A 19,585-nucleotide genomic window follows, 5' to 3' on the forward strand; every position below is an offset into this window, starting at 1 on the left:
TGAATTCAAAATCCTGCTCATCACATACAAGGTCGTAAATAATCAGGCCCCATCTTATCTTAATGACCATATCACCCCATTAGAGCACAGGATGATCCACGGCTTCCACCTCAGCTCTTTTTCCAAAAAGAAGAGTGCTGTCTGCTGCCGCTCATACAAGTCGACGTCAACTAGGTCCAGTTCGTGTCTTTGCAGCAGGTGTTGTTCTTCTGTCAGTGTACTGTGTGGAAACTGGAGAAAGAGGAACCAAATGCAGGACTTGCAGGCTGGTTAAGAATGAGCACGGTGCTTATAATAAAGACTGGATAAACTTAACTACAAGTCTAAGCTTTGTTTTATATTTTAATACTGTCATTTGTTTTACTTTGGTTGTTGTAAAGTTTTTCCCACATCATAACTGGAAAACTGTTCAATCGTACAGTCTGTTCCTGAAAACCTGGGCCTTCTTTGAAAGGCTGTTCCGTTTGAGCTCCATAACCAGTTTCTATAATACCTCGAAAGTATACTTTTCCAGTGGGTAGGTGAGGTTCAAAGTGTACATTAATCCAAACAGCATTGCAGCTGCTAGGGTATAGTTATCCAAATCCTGCAAGACTCTCTGGCCTTCAAGGACTATCCCAATGTCCTCAGGGCTGCCGCTGGCATCTCTTGATTTTATGATGTAAATTCCCATGGTTGTTTCCTTATTAGATCATTGGATAATGGCTTCATCTGTGGCCTAGAAAATGCAGAATTCCAAAATTTAATTCAACAGAACACTGGTCAAAGAACATTATACCAAATTTTATTTTAATCTGTGGGGAAGGAGCCTGAGTTGGTGCGTGAGGTTGAGAAGTACCGGCTAGATATAGTCAGGCTCACCTCTACACATGGCTTGGGCTCTGGAACCAGTCTCCTGGAGAGGGGCTGGACTCTGTCTCAGTCTGGAGTTGCCCCTGGTGAGAGGCGGCGGGCTGGAGTGGGTATTCTAATATCCCCTCGGCTTGCTGCCGGTACGTTGGGGTTTTTCCCGGTGGATGAGAGGGTTTGTTCCCTGCGCCTTAGGGTCGGGGAACGGGTCCTGACTGTCATCTGCGCTTATGCGCCGAGTGGTAGTTCAGAGTACCCAGCCTTCTTAGAGCCCCTGGTGTTGATGAGGTCCGCTCCGAGTTCCTGAAGGATCTGGACGTTGTAGGGCTGTCCTGGTTGACACGCCTCTACAATGTTGCGTGGAGATCAGGGCAGTACCCCTGGACTAGCAGACCGGAGGGTGTGTTCCAACTACAGGGGGATCACACTCCTCAGCCTCCCTGGGAAAGTCTATGCCAGGGTGCTGGAAAGGAGAGTTTGTCTGCTAGTCGAACCTCGGATACAGGAGGAACAATGCGGTTTTCGTCCCGGTCGCGGAACACTGGACCAGCTCTTTATCCTCTCGAGGATACTTGAGGGTGCATGGGAGTTTGCCCAACCAGTCTACATGTGTTTTGTGGACTTGGAGAAGGCATTCGACCGTGTCCCTCGGGGTGTCCTGTGGGAGGTGCTGCGGGAGTATGGGGTGTCTGGCCCATTGCTACAGACCATTTGATCCCTATACAACCGTTGTAAGAGCTTGGTTCGCATTGCTGGGAATAAATCGGACTCGTTCCTGGTGGGTGATGGGCTCCGCCAGGGCTGCCCTTTGTCACCGATTCTGTTGATAACTTTTATGGACAGGATTTCTAGGTGCAACCAAGTGGTGAAGGGTTTTCGCTTTGGTGACCTCAGAATCTCATCTCTGATTTTTGCGGATGATGTGGTTCTGTTGGCTTCATCGGGTGAGGGCCTCCAGCTCGCACTGGAACGGTTCGTAGCCGAGTGTGAAGCAGCGGGAATGAGGATCAGCACCTCCAAATCTGAGGCCATGGTTCTCAGCCGGAAAAGGGTGGAGTGCCCTCTCCGGGTCGGGGATGAGTTCCTGCCCCAAGTGGAGGAGTTCAAGTATCTCGGGGTCTTGTTCGCGAGTGATGGGAGAAGGGAGCCGGAGATTGACAGACGGATTGGTGCGGCGGCGGGAGTGATGCGGACGCTGCACCGGTCTGTCGTGGTGAAAAGGGAGCTGAGTGTAAAAGCGACGATTTCAATTTACCGGTCGATCTATGTCCCTACCCTCACCTATGGCCACGAGCTGTGGGTAGTGACCGAAAGAACGAGATCGCGGATACAAGCGGCAGAAATGAGCTTCCTCAGAAGGGTGGCTGGCCTCTCCCTTAGAGATAGGGTGAGAAGTTCGGCCATCCGGGAGGGGCTCAGAGTAGAGCAGCTGCTGCTCCACATTGAAAGGAGCCAGCTGAGGTGGTTCGGGCATCTGACAAGGATGCCTCCTGGGCGCCTCCTGGGGTTGGTGTTCCGGGCATATTCCACCTGGAGGAGGCCCCTGGGCAGACCCAGGACACCCTAGAGAGATTACATCTCTCGGCTGGCCTGGGAACGCCTTTGTATTCCCCGGATAAGCTGGAGGAGGTGGCTGTGGGAGAGGGAGGTCTGGGCTTCTCTGCTTAGGCTGCTGCCCCCGCGACCTGGCCCCGGATAAAGCGGATGAAGATGGATGGATGGATGGATCTTTTATAAACATTTTAAGCTTCTTCAGTTTTCTGTCTTAAGACATTTCTGTTTGGTGCATTTTGCTTTTTACATGCATTTATTATGTATGGACACTCTATATATTTATGTTTTCTAATATATTGCTTTATTGGGCAGTTTGTGTTATATCATAATGTAAATATTCTAAGGAATTCATCATACACACTGACATCTTGTTTCTGATATATTTCACCCAGTTTTGATTTATTTAATCATTTTAAAAGCATTTATTGTTTCCTCTGTCCTTACTCGTCTGTGATCTTTATTTCTGTCCAAAATATTAATCTTGTAATTACCTTCACAGACTTTAAAAACTGGAAGATGGTCACTGATGTCACTACTGAGAAGTCCACTTAGTGCCTCATTTATAAACGTGTCTATGAGAGCTGCAGGATGTGATGTGGCTCTGCTACTTTTAGAGATCAGGTTCACACAGTATGTTGCTTTAATACCTGAAGATTAGGTTTCAACTGTTATACATTCAACACGTCATCAATCACTGTTTAGTTTAATTCATATTTTACAGTTGGTCATCCAAGTACTTCAAATTTTTCCCAGTTTCTAATGGTACAGTACTTTTTTTTGGCTATCAGTTGTTTAAAAGTCTTTAGACATGAGATTTTTTTTAGTTTTTAAGAATAAGGGCGATCGTGGCTCAAGATTTGGCAGTTCGTCTTGTAATTGGAAGGTTGCCGGTTCGAGCCCCAGCTTGGACAGTTTCGGTCGTTGTGTCCTTGGGCAAGACACTTCACCTACCGCCTACTGGTGTTGGCCAGAGGGGCCGATGGCACGATATGGCAGCCTCGTTTCTGTCAGTCTGCCCCAGGGCAGCTGTGGCTACAACTGTAGCTGCCTCCACCAGTGTGTGAATGTGAGAGTGAATGAATAGTGGAATTGTACAGCGCTTTGAGGTTCTCGAAAAGTGCTATATGCAATCCATTATTATTATTAATAAATTTAGCAGCAATCCAAAATACATACATGTATTTATTAGAATTAAATATAAAGATTGTCGTTATTCACTTTTCTTTTTCCTTTTTCTTTCTTTTTTTTGTTTACTTTTACAAAAGTAAAGAAGTAACAAACAAAGTTATGTCTTTGGAATATGACAAGTGAGTCAAACAGTGCTGCACATCCTCGCTGCAGGTGTGAAGAAGGAAACCTCAAAAAACGATGTAAATGTATGAAAATGTTTTGACAAAGCTTAAAATCCTACTGTCGGTTTTGTAAAATTTTAAGTTTAATTTCTACATTTAAATTCTAAATGACAGCAGAAAATTAATTCCTCAGGGCAGCAAACACATGTTACTAGAAGGAGTAACGCTTCTAATAACATGTTGTTTCTCCTCTGAGTTTAATTGTGAAAGTAAAAAAAAAGAACAAAAAAGAGTTTTATTTTGAAGAATCTGCAGGAAATTATCAGTGTTCCTCTGTTTAACTTAAGAGGACCAAACTTTTAGTGCAGCAGCAGCTGCGTGTTGTTGTTATCAGGACTTTAACTGGAGATGAAGATGTTGCTGCCACTCCTGCTCCTCGTACTCAGAGCGCTCTTTGAATGCAAACACAACGACACAACTGTTTGTGCTTTTAGACAACATAAAGTCTAACATGAGTTTACTGAATGTAAACTGACTCTACTTGACTTTATTCCTTATAACGCCCTCTGGGACTTCATGCAGCGCGCTCACAGGGTTACAGCTGAGTTCATATCTGTTTAAGATGAACTATCTGTGTGTTCCAGACGTCTGTTTCTTACTGATAGAACCACAAACCTGCCAGAGTGTAGTGACGTTTGACAAGATTAACGACTATGGCAAAAACAGAAGATGAAAAGGTGTCCAATGATACAGATGAAAATTGGTTGTGTCGCCAGTTGTGTGTAACATTGTCAGTAGTGACACTTTCATGTGTTGTAACACTGAGATGTCCATTTGCTAATAAACTGTTTTGTGTGTGTGTGTGTGTGTGTGTGTGTGTGTGTGTGTGTGTGTGTGTGTGTGTGACTGTGTTTCTGCCTCATTTGATGTTGTTGCATGGTGAGGTTATTTGTTAAAAATGAATGGACTGCGGTGTCGTTGTTAGCCCTGCAGGGCTCAGATCTGCTTGTATCTGTGTTCATTTTCAACCAAATGTAGATATAAATAAGAGATGGTTTCCTCCTTTAACCTCAGTGTTGTTCAGTCATCCATCAGTTTTCTTTAACATCTTTGATGTCCTTTCAGTCAGTGTTTGTTGGAGAGGAAGGATACATGTTTGAATGCTTTTCATAAAACAAGGCTGAGAGTGACATACATATTCTGCAACTTTCTGAAACCACTTTATATTCGACTTTATATCAACCCAAGGAAAAAATCCACTGCATACACATAAGAAGTGTTTTTGTTGTGTGTGCTTGTGTCTCCTTCCAGTTTCCCAGCATGCCCTGGCTCCGGTAGTGGAGGTCTATGAGGGGGAAAAATCTGTCCTGTTGCCTTGCAAGTACTCAGGTTTTATACCTGAGGAAAACCCCACAGTGCTGTGGACTCGCAATGATCTCAACCCCAAATCTGTCCACCTACGACGAGAGGAAACAGATGATCTGAAAGGGCAAAACCAGCGTTACAGAGGGCGCACATCAATGAGGCTTGATGCTCTGGACAGTTCAGACTTCAGCCTCACTCTGAGAAACCCTCAAATGACTGATAGTGGCAACTACACCTGCTCCATCGGAAATGAAAGGGCAGAACTGAAACTGACCGACGTACAGCTGCATGTCAAAGGTAAGAAACCCAAACAAACAAAAGAAAAACCACACCTTCTATAATCACAAGTCAAAGATCACATGTCAAACTAAGGTTGATAGAAAAGGAATTTCTTTTGTTGAAAACTGGAAAATGGCATTAACATTTTCCAGATGTAATCAGTCTGCAAACATCAAAATCTCACAGGTAGATTTTTTGGTGTTTCTACTAAATCTGGATGATTTGATTCAGAAGGTTTTACATCCTGTATACGCAGGAAAACCTGCAGCTCACAGGCCTAATAGAGACCGATGTACAACATGTAACAGAGGATGTCATTTTAAGAAGATAAACTTGACCTCTGGAACTATGAATGACAGGATGATAAAGTGCTGCCAGCTGTTCTTTATTCCAGAAGAATCCACTTCCAATCAAGTAGCTTTCATTTATTCATTTATTGAACAGGAAGCAGGGTTATGCATTCATAATGTGAGTGTGGAGGTAGTGTGGTAAGGGGGTGTTATACAAGTGCCAACATGAGAAATTAGTGACGCTCCCTTAATGGCCTCAAGCTGCCACTTGTGGCACGTCTGGAGGAAAGGCAGATAATTTTGAATGTTGTGGATCCAAAACTTGGCACCGCCTCCATCTATGATGGCCCAGGAGCTCCGTTTTAGTGTCCAGTTTAGTTACCATTTTAAACAAAAAGAGAGAGAATCATGATATTTATATATTATTAACATGTATTTTTACTGGTAGCAGAGATCAGAGCACATCAATTCTCTCTTTACCATGAGCATGGCTGCTGCTGCTTCTGATATTATGGTTCATTTTCCTCATAGATCAGCAGGTGGAGGTGAAGGTGGTGGAAGGATCAGATTCTGTCATCCTGCCCTGCAAAACAAAACCTAACATACCCGAGGCCACCAGAGTGGAGTGGACTCGCTCTGACCTCGGACTCATGGTGGTCCGTGAGTATTCAAACCGAAGTGGCCAACTTATGACTCAGGATGAAGTTTATAGAGACCAAACAAAGATGAATGAAGATCCACTGAGAACTGGAGACCTCAGTCTGACCCTGAAAAACCCCACAGAGAGAGACACAGGACGATACATCTGCACCATCTACAGGGACAAAGACATCCTCAGATGGAAAGTAATGCTGCAGGTCAAAGGTAAGTGCTGTACTTACAGGTCAGAGGTCAATGTTGTGGACACAGGTCAGAAAACCTTTCGTTTTCTTTTCATCACAGAACCATTTCCATCCTGGGCCATAGCTCTCCTGGTTCTTCTTGTTATTTCCGGAGGTCTTTTATTTTATTTCCGGCACTATTTCATGTCAGGTGAGTGTCTCCTCCTACACTACCCATAATGCCGATGGTCAGCAGGTGTCCTCTGGTGGCTCCTTGACTGCGGCTCACACAAACTTGTTCCAGAAGCTGAAAGAGTTGAGTTACAAACAGCTGATACAGAGAGCTGAAGAGAAACTTCCAGGTTTGTTCCAGAAGTCAGAAAACCTCCTTCAGACTCAGTCATTGATCAGTGAAACAGCTCCACAACATGACTTTACTAAACAGTGTGTGTGCTTCACTGCATTGATCTGACACAGAGGCTGCATGTGGACAAGCTGTTCTTCTTCTGTGGTGGTAAACAGCAGCTGACATGGAAACATGTGCTGACAGTAAATGTTCCTCCTTGAGTTGTGCTCAGTCATGTGGTGGAGAGCTTCAGATGTTCAGACACATGAGATCTTCATGGTTTCTGTGCTGATGTGTGTGAGACATGGCCGACTGTGGAGGCTCAGTCTGTCTGTTCTTCTTCATCCAACATGTCTGCAGCATTAGTAAGGTAGTGAGTGCTTAATTAATCATTTATAAAGTAATACTCATCCTTAGTGTTTAGTTTATAAATAGATAGATATAAATTGATATCAATATAAATATAGAATCTTGATTAATAAGTCTGTTTTATACGTCTGATGAACAAAGTATTTAAAAGCACATTTGTTTGCTTTAATACATGTTTTGTTAATACTTGTTTCATATTTCATATCATGGTTAATTCAGGCAGTTAACAGTTAATGTCTTTTGTTCTAGATGATCTAAAGTGAGAACTACTTTGGCTTTATAAGGAATTGCTTAATGAAAATGAAAGTGTTTCAAGACTCCAACAAGTCTTTACAACAGAAAAGCACAAAGAGAAACAGAACATCCAAATATTAACTGCCAGGTGCAAACATCACCCACCTGAGGTTCACAGAATATTCAGCTTGTGCGAGTGGATTAAACTAAGAAGATCAGCTGAGCAGTTGGAGCCTCAGGACAGCTTAACTTAAATATACTGAAGCCTCTTCATTTAAAATAAACACAGTTTTCACAAATCCATAGTGTTTATTTGACATAACTTCACAAACACCACCAACAGACACCATGTATCCATCGTGTTACACTCATAATGCAGGGAAAAGTCTCTGGGAGGTTTCAGAGTTTGGGATTTCTTTAGTTCAGTCCTGAGGTTCAGCTGTCCTCTGGTTTGTGCTCTGTTAGCTTTAGTCAGACATGTCAACATCCAGCCTGCTTCAGTTCCAAAGCGCTGCTGAATTAAAAGAAATCGTGCTTTCACACAGGGGAACTCAGCTGAAATGAAGGAAGTAGTAAATAGTGTCCTCTTCATACATGATGAAAACTCTGAGCAGCTTCTTGGGGTCGAGGTGATCAGGAGGAGAGATGGTTCTCCATCATCAAGGAGAATCCCAAATCAATGTGCATTTCCATGATATCTTAAAACCCCATCCTGTAAACAGGGATGTTACTGTTCCTCCTGCTCTGATGTGCTTCTGTCCTTCAGCTTTATCTAAAACTCTGAAAACCTGCTGCTGTCTGTATTTGTTGTTCTTTCAGTGATTCCAGTGAAGGTGGAGGTGGAGGATAGGGAAACATCTGTCACGCTGCCCTTCAAAACCACAAAAATCCTGTTGGACGGAATTCAAGTGATATGGGAACGCTACGAGCCAGAAAGCCCACGTGTTTACGAACGGCGAAAACCAATATGAAGAACAGCACGAAGTTTACAAAGACCGAACTGTGATGAATAAAGAACCGCTGGAAACTGGAGACCTCAGTCTGACCCTGGAATACCCCACAGATGCTGACAGTGGAGAGTACAAGTGTTTGGTCTGGAGGCAGGGAACCTTCATCAGAAAGAAAACTGTGCTGCTCAAAGTCAAAGGTGGGTTTGTCTGTACAGCTGTCATATTAGAAGTAGAAGAAGCTCTGATTTTGGTGCCAAAATAAATCTATGAAGTTATGAATTCACAGCTCATGTTGTGTTTGTTGTCTTCTTAGTCTGTCAGGTGCAGTTTGAGGTGGGGGCGGAGTCTCTCCAGCTGCCCTTCATAACCACAGAAAACCTGCCTGAAGATACTAAAGTGGAGTGGAAACACAAAGAGCCTGAACCATCACTGAATGTCAACGTGTATAAGAACGGCTCTGACCAGCATGAAGAACAGCACAAGGTTTACGAAGGCCGAACTGTGATGAATAAAGAACCGCTGGAAACTGGAGACCTCAGTCTGACCCTGAAACAGCCCACAGAGAGAGACAGTGGAGAGTACAAGTGTTTGGTCTGGAGGAAGGGAACCTTCATCAGAAAGAAAACTGTGCTGCTCAGAGTCAAAGGTTGATTTATCTGTAGAAGTAGAAGAAGCTCTGATTTTGGTGCCAAAATAAATCTATGAAGTTATGAATTCACAGCTCATGTTGTGTTTGTTGTCCTCTCAGTCTCTCAGGTGCAGTTCTTGATGCGGGCGGAGTCTGTCCAGCTGCCCTTCATAACCACACAAAACCTGCCTAAAGATGCTGAGGTGAGGTGGATACGTGAAGAATCAGGTCCATCAGTGATGGTCCACGTGTATAAGAAACCCTCAGACCAGCCTGAAGAAGAGGACCAGGTTTACAAAGACCAAACAGAGATGAAAGAAGACCCTCTGAAAACTGGAGAGACAGTGGGAGGAAGGGAAACTTCATCAGACAAAAATGGTAGGTTTGTTTATTTGTTGTTTATTGGCTTGTGCTATTGTGTCTGACTGTCTTGTGTCTCCTCTGCAGGGAGAGTTCAGGTCCAGGATCAAACAGGACATCAGGAACAGAAGCAGCTCCATTGATCCGACTCCTCTGATGGCTGATCAATCAGTTTGATCTGTGTGTGACCAGTGCTGTGAGTCAAACAGCATGATCACAGGACCATAGTAATGCTTTTTGTTCTCATTTAATTTGCCTTTTTTTAAATTGTAAATTTGGTTTTAATGTAAAATATTATAATAATTATTATTCTATGAGTTCAACCTCCGTCACTCTGACCTTTGAACTTTTACTGCATTTTGTGGTTTGGCTGTTTCAGTGTTGTAACACAGAAATGCAGATTCTATTTTAAGTCCAGTTTCCTGTTGTTGGTGTTCAGATGTGGTGCAGCCCCCTCCACCCATCCTGTTTCCTTATCAGGACCCCCCCCCCCTCCCCCCTTCACTTTAGTGCTCCAGTCAAAACTGATCGGTCAGTTTTAACAGCTCTTAAATTAGCATAACAAACATTTTTCACCACCAAATACAGTTCAGTGGGTCGTCAGTGGGTCGTTCAGGCAATGGGGGGGGGGCATTTCCTATGGTTTGACCAGGAACACCGCAGATGTAACATGGTTGATTAAAACACTCAAAATTCAGTGAAATAGGTGCTCATCACTTTTATATGTTCAAGTGCATAGTGGGGAGGATGTCATAAGGCCTCGAGCCAATCGGATGGAAAACACAATATTTATGAGTGTTTTAAGTTGTAAATTGGATTCGACCTGAACATGACAGGAAGGTTACTCATCTTTCTTCTCTGGACTGTTGGACAGAGTCATGTGACCTGCACAGGGACTACACATGGAAATGAGCAGCAGAGCTCAAATCTGTCAGCTTTCCATCTGCTTTTTTAGATCGGTTATTGTCTGTTAACACACAAAATAAAAACAGCTGGCTGACCTTTAATCTAATCCTTGTTGTTCTTCTTCTGTGGTGTTTGTGATGGAGCAGGTGGTCCTGATGTGTTAGATGAAGCCAGGGTTCCTGCTGCTTCAGCAAAGTTTCAGTTTTGTAACAATTTAACAACAGCTCAAAATACACAAGATTCAAAACTGGTGATGCAAAGAGCTGAATTTCTTTTTTATTTAACATGTAAAATTTTAGAAAGCTGAATTTAAGCTTGCTTACTTAGAAAGAAATAAACTGAAATAGTCCACAAATTAGTCTCTACTGTTTATGATAATTATATTTTAATGAGAGATACAGAACATCACATAAAACTATAAGTTGGTTTTTGTAAAGGAAGATTTTGTGTGTGTGTGTGTGTGTGTGTGTGTGTGTGTGTGTGTGTTATTGTCATTTAAAGTGTTTATGTGCTCAGTTGTGACACTGAACAGTCAACAACTAGCTGAACTTACTTTGACCTCGACATTTGAAGAAAACAACTGCTTTTCTGTGAGTTTCTTAAAGTCATTTGAAACGGCGACATCTGTTTTGAACATGCTGGGGTGAAGACCGCAGAGCCTGAGAAGAGGAAGTAAGTAGCTGATGTTATGGGAGGATAAATAGGTGCCGCCACGCCTCGAGAGCTCAGAGCTCGCATGAGTGTGTTAACCGTCTGTTTCCTCTCCCATGCACATGGTCATATAGGCGTTTGTTACAGCTAACCGTGTCTGCAGACTTTGTTAATCTAAATTTCATCACAGTTTGTGTGTCAGTTCTTCTCAGAGAGTCTGCAGGACAGTTTGGTCTGGAAGCTCCTCCTGTGTCCTCGAGGATCAGAGTGTAAAATGACAAGTTTTGTGCCAGTGAACAAACACCTGCTGAACTTTGATAAAAACCTGATAACGTTGCCCCTCTGAGATCTCCATCATCAGCAGGCAAACAGTGAGATCGGCTCTGAGCTGCTCTGTGAACACAGACCACACTTTGTGCTTTAGACTGTTTGAAACTCCAGCATTCAAACAGTGGCGGATCTCGAAAATGTTACATGCAAGGGCCAGAAGAGGGGGATCAGGTCTATGCAGGATGGCACATTCCTCTCCACTGAAGTATGTGGAAACCCCCTATACACAAATGGAGTACATTTGTGCACAGTAACTGAAAACTCTTCAATATGAGAAGAAGGGAAAGCAACACCAGAAACAGCACACAGTAGACATAACTACCAAAATAAAATGTTACAACAGCAGAGAATACCTGACATGAAATTAGGGCGCACAGGAGGGCAGGAAAACCGGAAGCCCAGGGAATCAAAATGAAAGTAAAACTAAGAAACTCTGACAATAAAACTAAAACAGGAGATAAATCAAATACCAAACTCACAATGACACGAACTATGAACACTGTGCAAAAATACAGCAATCAAAGGCTTGTTTATTCACTTAATTAACCATTAAGTAAACCGTGTTCGGTATAACCTGCATGTATACCAACCAACTACATTTAATTTGACCAGATTATGATAAATGTAACATTTTACAGTGTACTTATGTAACAAAATACATGGAAAATTTCCCTGTAATTAATTTAGTTAAAGTCAGAATTTTAGGCATGACCTTTTTGGGGGTCCAAACTCAAACTATGAAATAACAGTGAGGACAGTTCATCATATTATTATATTAATACTTTTTCTTTTTATTTAATTATTTATTCATTTTTATTATTTTACACACACACACAGCCATCATTTATACAGCTTCTAAACTTACTGTCAGTTTTGCAAAACTAAAACTGTAATTAGGTCAGGTTACATTAATATAAACCCACGTGGATCAACCACGTGTTCCTGAAAGCAGCTCGCTGTCTGCAGTCTCTGTGCGCCCTGCTGCTTCTCCTCACTTTCATGTTTGGAGTTCTGCAGAAGGATTTTATTTTGAAGGCTCTGACAGGAAGTTGTGAGGTGTCTCTGTGTAACTTCAGAGGAGGAAACTTTGTTCAGTGCGTCAGGGGTGCTGTGATCGAGCTGTGTGCGCCTGTTTCTCAGAGTTAACGGGACTTTCAGCGGAGAGGAAGATGCTGCTGTGGCTCGTGCTGCAGGTCCTCGGTAAGAAAGTACACACGCAGACTGACACACACACAGTGTGTAACACGAGCTGACTGCATTAGGCCCCTCTGTGTAGTTACTGTGGTCCCTACATGCGATATTCATGCGGGGCGGGTCTCACCGTGACAGCTGAGCTCATCATCCTGATATCTGCGCGTGTCTGTTTAAGAAGTGCGTCAGCGCTCGTGTGCGTGTGATTCACGGCAGGAATAAAAGTACTTTGTATAAAAACTGAAAGCTTGTCTCACATTATTAAAAGCCCCGTTTACCATAGAAAGCACTTTAATGTGTCAAAAATGGTTTTTGTTCACAATAACGCCACGTGCACAATCATCTATGTTCAAGTTCACTGATTAATAAAGTTATAACAATCCTAAAACAACAAATAGACATTTTTCTTTTTTTTAATTCAACACCAGATGTTACTCTGTGTTTATACATTTTTAATGCTTAGTCTCAGAATAACTTGTGTCCTGAATTGCCCCCTTATAGAAATCCCCCTGAACAGGTCCCCTCCCTGGTCCTCTGGTCACATGACTTACAGTAAAGTCCACAGTAGAGATGGTCTTTTTTGTTTTTCATACATTAGAATGTCTCACTGTGACTGTTACTGTACAAACTGATAGCTTTGTATGTTTGGTGTTCATTTCATGTCAGGAGATAGAACAAATGTGAAGACTAGGAAATATTAATGCATTATAATATTTTTATTACATTTAAGAAGTGTTATATATGCTGGTGGTACCAGGACAAACGTCAGTAAAGGTGTCCATGTAAAAGTGTGTTTAGATGTCGAGGTCAGGTGGTACAGCTGCAGAAGTGTCACTTCATGAAATCAGTATGTTCTTAAAAGCTTTAAAAGCTTTAGGATTATTACGTTTCTCAAACTGTTTTTAACGGCTGTTATTATGGTTGTTATTTTTATTTCATGGGGTTGAAAAAACTGTCATGAAAAATGTTTCATCTGCTTAATGAGAACTTCCTTCTTTTCTAAGCCTGACACATGAAAACAAATCAAAATTGGTTTAGTACGCACGTATTCACAGTTGTGATGTCACCCCTGCTTGTTTATTAACACGTTCTTCGTTTGCAGATTACAGTCAAGGATTAAAAGCACTTCATTCGTAACAGAGACTAGTCTCAGAACGTTTCACCTCCATGTTTTTCAGACGTGCATCAAAGTTTTCTTTGATGTTTTTAAAGCATCCTTCGAGTTACTTTTTGTTGGATGGGAAGAAACCATGTTTGAGTACTTAGCAGAAAACGTGGCTTCTGAAACCACTTTTCCCACGATGTGAACCACTAGAAAAATCCACAGCATACAGGTGATTAGTGTTTTTTGTTGTGTGTGCTTGTGTCTCCTTCCAGTTTCCCAGCATGCCCTGGCTGTGGTGGTGGAGGTGTATGAGGGGGCAAAGTCTGTCCAGCTGACCTGTCAGTACGTAGGTCTTATACTTACAAACCCCACAGTGCTGTGGACTCGCAATGATCTCGACCCAAAATCTGTCCACGTGAGACGAGAGGAAACAAATGATGTAACAGGACAAAACCAGCGTTACAGCGGGCGCACATCAGTGAGGCCTGATGCTCTGGACACTTTAGACTTCAGCCTCACTCTGAGAAACCCCCAAATGACTGATAGTGGCAACTACACCTGCTCCATCAGAAATGAATGGGCAGAACTGAAACTGACCGACGTACAGCTGCATGTCAAAGGTAAGAAACACAAACAAACAAAAAGAAAAATGTCAAACTAAGGTTGATAGAAAAGGAATTTCTTTTGTTGAAAACTGGAAAATGGCATTAACATTTTCCAGATGTAATCAGTCTGCAAACATCAAAATCTCACAGGTAGATTTTTTGGTGTTTCTACTAAATCTGGATGATTTGATTCAGAAGGTTTTACATCCTGTATACGCAAGAAAACCTGCAGCTCACAGGCCTAATAGAGATCGATGTACAACATGTAACAGAGGATGTCATTTTAAGAAGATAAACTTGACCTCTGGAACTATGAATGACAGGATGATAAAGTGCTGCCAGCTGTTCTTTATTCCAGAAGAATCCACTTCCAATCAAGTAGCTTTCATTTATTCATTTATTGAACAGGAAGCAGGGTTATGCATTCATAATGTGAGTGTGGAGGTAGTGTGGTAAGGGGGTGTTATACAAGTGCCAACATGAGAAATTAGTGACGCTCCCTTAATGGCCTCAAGCTGCCACTTGTGGCACGTCTGGAGGAAAGGCAGATAATTTTGAATGTTGTGGATCCAAAACTTGGCACCGCCTCCATCTATGATGGCCCAGGAGCTCCGTTTCTGGGTAGATGACCTGAACATACCAGCATCAGGCCGCCGCATCAACAACATGTTGGGAGGGATTGAATCAAAATTAGCTACATTTGAGGGGACATAAACATAACCAGGGGCTTGGAGTTAACGATGCCCTCTACTTTGCTAAGTATGGTCCTAAAGACTTCTTCAGTGACATGCTCCGAGATGGTGTAGAGCTGACTTGATGGAACAAATCTCCCGTTCCCACGAACCACCGTGTGGAGCGTATGGAGAGTTGAAATGGAGATGCTGGCTGGCCAACTGTTTTCAGAGCAGGGCCGAGATGCGATCCTTGACATGACGATGAACACCAGGTGCTGCCATCTGTACTGTGGATGTACCACATGTAGTGAAATGTATATAAAATTTGAATAGACACTGAGGAGTGGAGGCCTAGTGTAGGAGAGCTTTGGCTGGACCCTGCAGAATCCAAGTCGGTACAGTACAGCTGGTCCTCTTCATGGATCCAGATGTGCAGGCTCCACTGGAGTCAGGAAATGTGGGTAATCAGAGCCAATCAGCAACAGTGGTTGAGCTTGATGGAACAGCCGATATGACCAATCATGATCGTGTATGGTAAATGGCCTGCATTTGTATAGCACTTTAATTAGTCCCTAATGACCCTAAAGCGCTTTACACTACATTCAGTCATCCATCCATTCACACACACATTCACAAACTGGTGATAGCAAGCTACATTGTAGCCACAGCTGCCCTGAGGCACTGACAGAGGCGAGGACACTGGCGCCACTGACCACCACCAGTAGGCAAACATGGGGTTAGTATCTTGCCCAACGGGGCAGCCTGGGTTCGAACCACTGACCTTCTGATTAGTGGCTGACCTGCTCTGCCACCTGAGCTACAGTGTATGTCTCTATCTTTATTTACACACATGTTCTGTTGCTTGTTAGTTGTTACCTAAAGGTAGCACTGTGAAGACTATTTGTATGGATTTTATAGTGTCCAGTTTAGTTACCATTTTAAACAAAAAGAGAGAGAATCATGATATTTATATATTATTAACATGTATTTTTACTGGTAGCAGAGATCAGAGCACATCAATTCTCTCTTTACCATGAGCATGGCTGCTGCTGCTTCTGATATTATGGTTCATTTTCCTCGTAGATCAGCAGGTGGAGGTGAAGGTGGAGGAAGGGTCAGACTCTGTCATCCTGCCCTGCAAAACAAAACCTGATCTGCCTGAAAAGGCCACAGTGGAGTGGACTCGCCCCGACCGAGAACTCACTATGGTCCATTTGTATGTAAACAGAAGTGACCATCCTAAAAATGTAGACAACCTTTACTGTGGCCGCGCAAAGATGAACAAAGACCTGCTGAGAACTGGAGACCTCAGTCTGACCCTGAAATACCCCACAGAGAGAGACAGTGGAGGATACATCTGCACCATCTACAGGGACAAAGACATCCTGAGACAGAAAGTAGTGCTGCAGGTCAAAGGTCAGAGATGTGGAAAAACATCAGGGTTCAGTGCAGGAGATTGAGGTTCAACAGTCATGTTGATATTGTTTCATGTTTCTCCACAGAACCATTTCCATCCTGGACCACAGCTCTCCTGGTTCTCCTGGGTCTTCTTCTAGTAGTTTCTGCGGGTCTTATATTTCAATTCCGTCATTATTTGGTGTCAGGTGAGTGTCTCCTCCTACACTACCCATAATGCCGATGGTTAGCAGACCTGAAGAGAAACTTCCAAGTTTTTTCCTGAAGTCAGAAAACCTCCTTCAGACTCCGTCATTGATCAGTGAACTCAATCAAAACCCTCTGTTCACTTGGAAAAATGATGGAGAAACAGTCTAACACTTGTGTCTCCATCATGCTCCAAAACGTTGTTGCTTTGACTCTCGTCTGTGGGTTTTTATCAAGATGAAGGAATCCAGAAGAAGTGTAATAATAACAATATTCAAGAACATCAGTGAGGTGCAGATTGTTTGCAATATTTGGTTAAAGGTGCCTTAGTGAGTTGCACTTCAATGAAAAGTACTCATATGAATGGGGATTTAAATATTTACTCAACAAGACAAAGATGATGTTTTCTATAAGGAAAAGGTAGAAAATGAGGTCAGGCACAAGTTACAAGATCAAGTTAAATGTTATGCGATTAAACAATTCAAGTTTAGTATACATACGTCACAGTGCTGTTAGCTGCTCAGTGCGTAGAAAATATGAGACCGTTAATTGATTGATAATACTTTATTCATCCCGAGGGAAATCGGGTTAAGGCTGCCAGCCGTGCCAGCGCCATCTTGCCCTTCCGACCATACATACATTACACAAACATCACATGGGGAAGACAGGTCAGAGAGGTATAACAATGGAAAATGTACAACACGAGGAAAGACGAGGAGAAAAAATAACTCCCCCAGACTGAGCTTCAACTGGGAGATCAGGGGGGTGAGTGCAGGTCTGCGTGATGCGTATGTGTTCTGTGTTCAACCAAGAGAAAGTGTCCCTTCACTCGGTTAAGCTAAAGTCAACAATCTTCGATCAATGCGGGTGGCCTTGAATGAGGGGAATTAGAGTCACAACAAAAAGTCTTATTATCTAAAGGAGAGTTTTGTTATTTCCGTCAGCTTTTGCCTTGAGCATCCAGCTGGTGCCAGGGGGGCCGCATGAGATGAAGATGGTAGTTGTTTTGATTAGGGCGAAAAAACTGCATCCAGTTTTACAGCTGGTGTAATGTCCATCACTGGTCACCAGGTCTGAGTACTCACAACCCATCGTCTATCATGTAGGCCAGCCTTGTGAGATTTTGAACAGCTGTAGCCGCTTCTTGTTCTTCAATAAGCCAGGCCTGAGCCAGCTCCAACCAGCCAGAACTCTGTTACCATAGTTCTGAATTGGTAGACGTCGTTCAGTGTCCTCCATCAAGAGTGTCGCCAGACACACGACGCAACCAACCATCGAGTATCTGGCAGCAAACGTCTCTGCAGGACAATCGGGCTCTCTCAATTCCCGGAGAGTGTCAGTTTCGTTAAGGGACCAGTTGATCAAATCCATAATTCTTCTTTAGGTTTTTAGAGAACAAGTCTGGGAGACTCTCTTAGGGTTAGAGAATAATTGAGACTATACAATAGACATGAGAAGCCAAGCAGTTTTAAATTTCTCTCAGTGTCAGGATCTCTATCCTGTTCCTCCTGCTCAGATCTGCTTCCGTCCTTCAGTTTTCTCTACACCTCTGAATACCTGCTGCTGTCTATGTTTGCTGTTCTTTCAGTGATTCCGGTGAAGGTGGAGGTGGAGGAGGGGGCGGAGTCTGTCCAGCTGCCCTTCAAAACCACAAAATACCTGTCGGGGGAAATTCAAGTGATATGGGAACGTTATGAGCCGTTCCAGAAGGCTCACGTGTTTACAAACGGCCCAAACCAATATGAAGAACAGCACGAGGTTTACAGAGGCCGAACTGTGATGAACAAAGACCTGCTGGAAACTGGAGACCTCAGTGTGACCCTGAAACAGCCCACAGAGAGAGACAGTGGAGAGTACAAGTGTTTGGTCTGGAGGAAGGGAACCTTCATCAGAAAGAAAACCGTGAAGCTCAAAGTCAAAGGTTGGTTTGTCTGTTTGTTTGCTGGTTTGTGTGATTGTGTCTGACTGTCTTGTGTCTCCTCTGCAGGTCCAGGATCAAACAGGGGACATCAGGACCAGAAGCTGCTTCATTGATCCGACTCTGAGTTTTACCCTCACCACTCTGCCTTTTTGTTCATTTAGAGAGTTTTAATGTCACAGCGTGATAATACAGGAACACACGTTTCACTTTTAAGTCCAGTCACATCCTCACTCTGTCTCTGCTGTGTGCACAGTCCTTCACTGTGTGTGATCAGCTATTGTGTGACGTTCCATATTCCTCATCTGTTTCTCACCATCTTTACAGTCTGTGCTGTTTAACCTTTTTAAGCCATTTTTGGGCTTTTTCTAAACACTTTCAAATAAAGGTTTTACTTCACTTTATTTCACTTATCATTTGGTTTTCTTGTGTCTTTTGTATGCATTATGTTGCACACATAGATTAGTGTTACCTTTGTGTTTATTTTGGGGTTTTGTTTGTTGTCTTTTTAAGCTTTGTGTGTATTTGACTTTTGCAAATTAAAATGAAGAAAATATTTTGGTAATTGTTGCGATGCCAACAGAAGGTTGTTATTTTTACATTGTGATGGAAATGGAGAGCGGAACCAACTAAGTGGAACCAGTGGGCTGTGAGGTGTTGCACCTGGTGAAGGCGAGGGACCCGTGCTCTCCTCAGAGGAAGACAAATGAGAGGCCTGTGTGTTTGTTCCTCTGACAGCTTCAGCTGTTTTTCACCTGCTTGTCTTGAGGCAACTGTTATCATGATTTATAAATAAAACTGAGTTGAACTGTTTGGGTTCACAGTGCACTGAATGCATCATTTGCTACTGTGGTGCAACCAGTGTTGGGACCATGTGACCTGTCCAGAGTGTACAGCTGGAAATAAGCAGCTTAACTACAATCTGACTGGTTTCCATCACTATGTTTCTGATTCATCTACATTAACTCACACTGTTCCTGTTCAATAAAAACAACAGGCTAACCGTTAATCTGATCCAGTGTTGTTCTTCTTCTGTGGTGTTTGTGATGGAGCAGCTGCTCCTGATGTGTTTGATGAAATCAGGGTTTCCCACAGCTTCAGGAAGCTTACCCACTGTGCAAACTTGATATCATGAATTGAGCCTTTTATGAGCCATTTCTGGACGTCCAGTGTTGGGTCTTTTTTTCTGAACATTTACTGACTGTTACCTTCATGCACGGGCTGTTTATAGTCCACATGTGTGTTTAACCTCAAACGTAAACTCAT

The 19,585-nt window shown here is 43.0% G+C and overlaps 1 protein-coding gene and 1 pseudogene across 2 annotated transcripts; both read left to right on the forward strand.

The window, feature by feature from the left end:
* Nucleotides 1-3,703: 3,703 nt before the first annotated feature.
* LOC146578306 (polymeric immunoglobulin receptor-like) lies at nucleotides 3,704-9,514 on the forward strand (annotated as a pseudogene). Its single transcript, XR_014891329.1, has 7 exons — nucleotides 3,704-3,710; nucleotides 5,007-5,357; nucleotides 6,161-6,493; nucleotides 6,572-6,661; nucleotides 8,228-8,546; nucleotides 8,663-8,995; nucleotides 9,425-9,514. The product of XR_014891329.1 is annotated as a polymeric immunoglobulin receptor-like (transcript).
* Nucleotides 9,515-12,272: 2,758 nt separating this feature from the next.
* Nucleotides 12,273-19,319, forward strand: LOC146578307 (butyrophilin-like protein 2). Its single transcript, XM_085257990.1, has 6 exons — nucleotides 12,273-12,424; nucleotides 13,793-14,140; nucleotides 15,883-16,215; nucleotides 16,302-16,403; nucleotides 17,990-18,322; nucleotides 18,389-19,319. Exons 1-6 carry the CDS (start codon nucleotides 12,394-12,396, stop codon nucleotides 18,433-18,435), a joined length of 1,194 nt encoding a protein of 397 aa, XP_085114116.1. The 5' UTR covers nucleotides 12,273-12,393; the 3' UTR covers nucleotides 18,436-19,319.
* The last annotated feature ends 266 nt before the right edge of the window (nucleotides 19,320-19,585 follow it).

This window comes from Mchenga conophoros, linkage group LG3 (assembly GCF_057382185.1).
Source record: "Mchenga conophoros isolate Kocher_MC1m ecotype Shallow Benthic linkage group LG3, M_conophoros_male_GT1.1, whole genome shotgun sequence".
NCBI classification, from domain to species: domain Eukaryota; kingdom Metazoa; phylum Chordata; class Actinopteri; order Cichliformes; family Cichlidae; genus Mchenga; species Mchenga conophoros.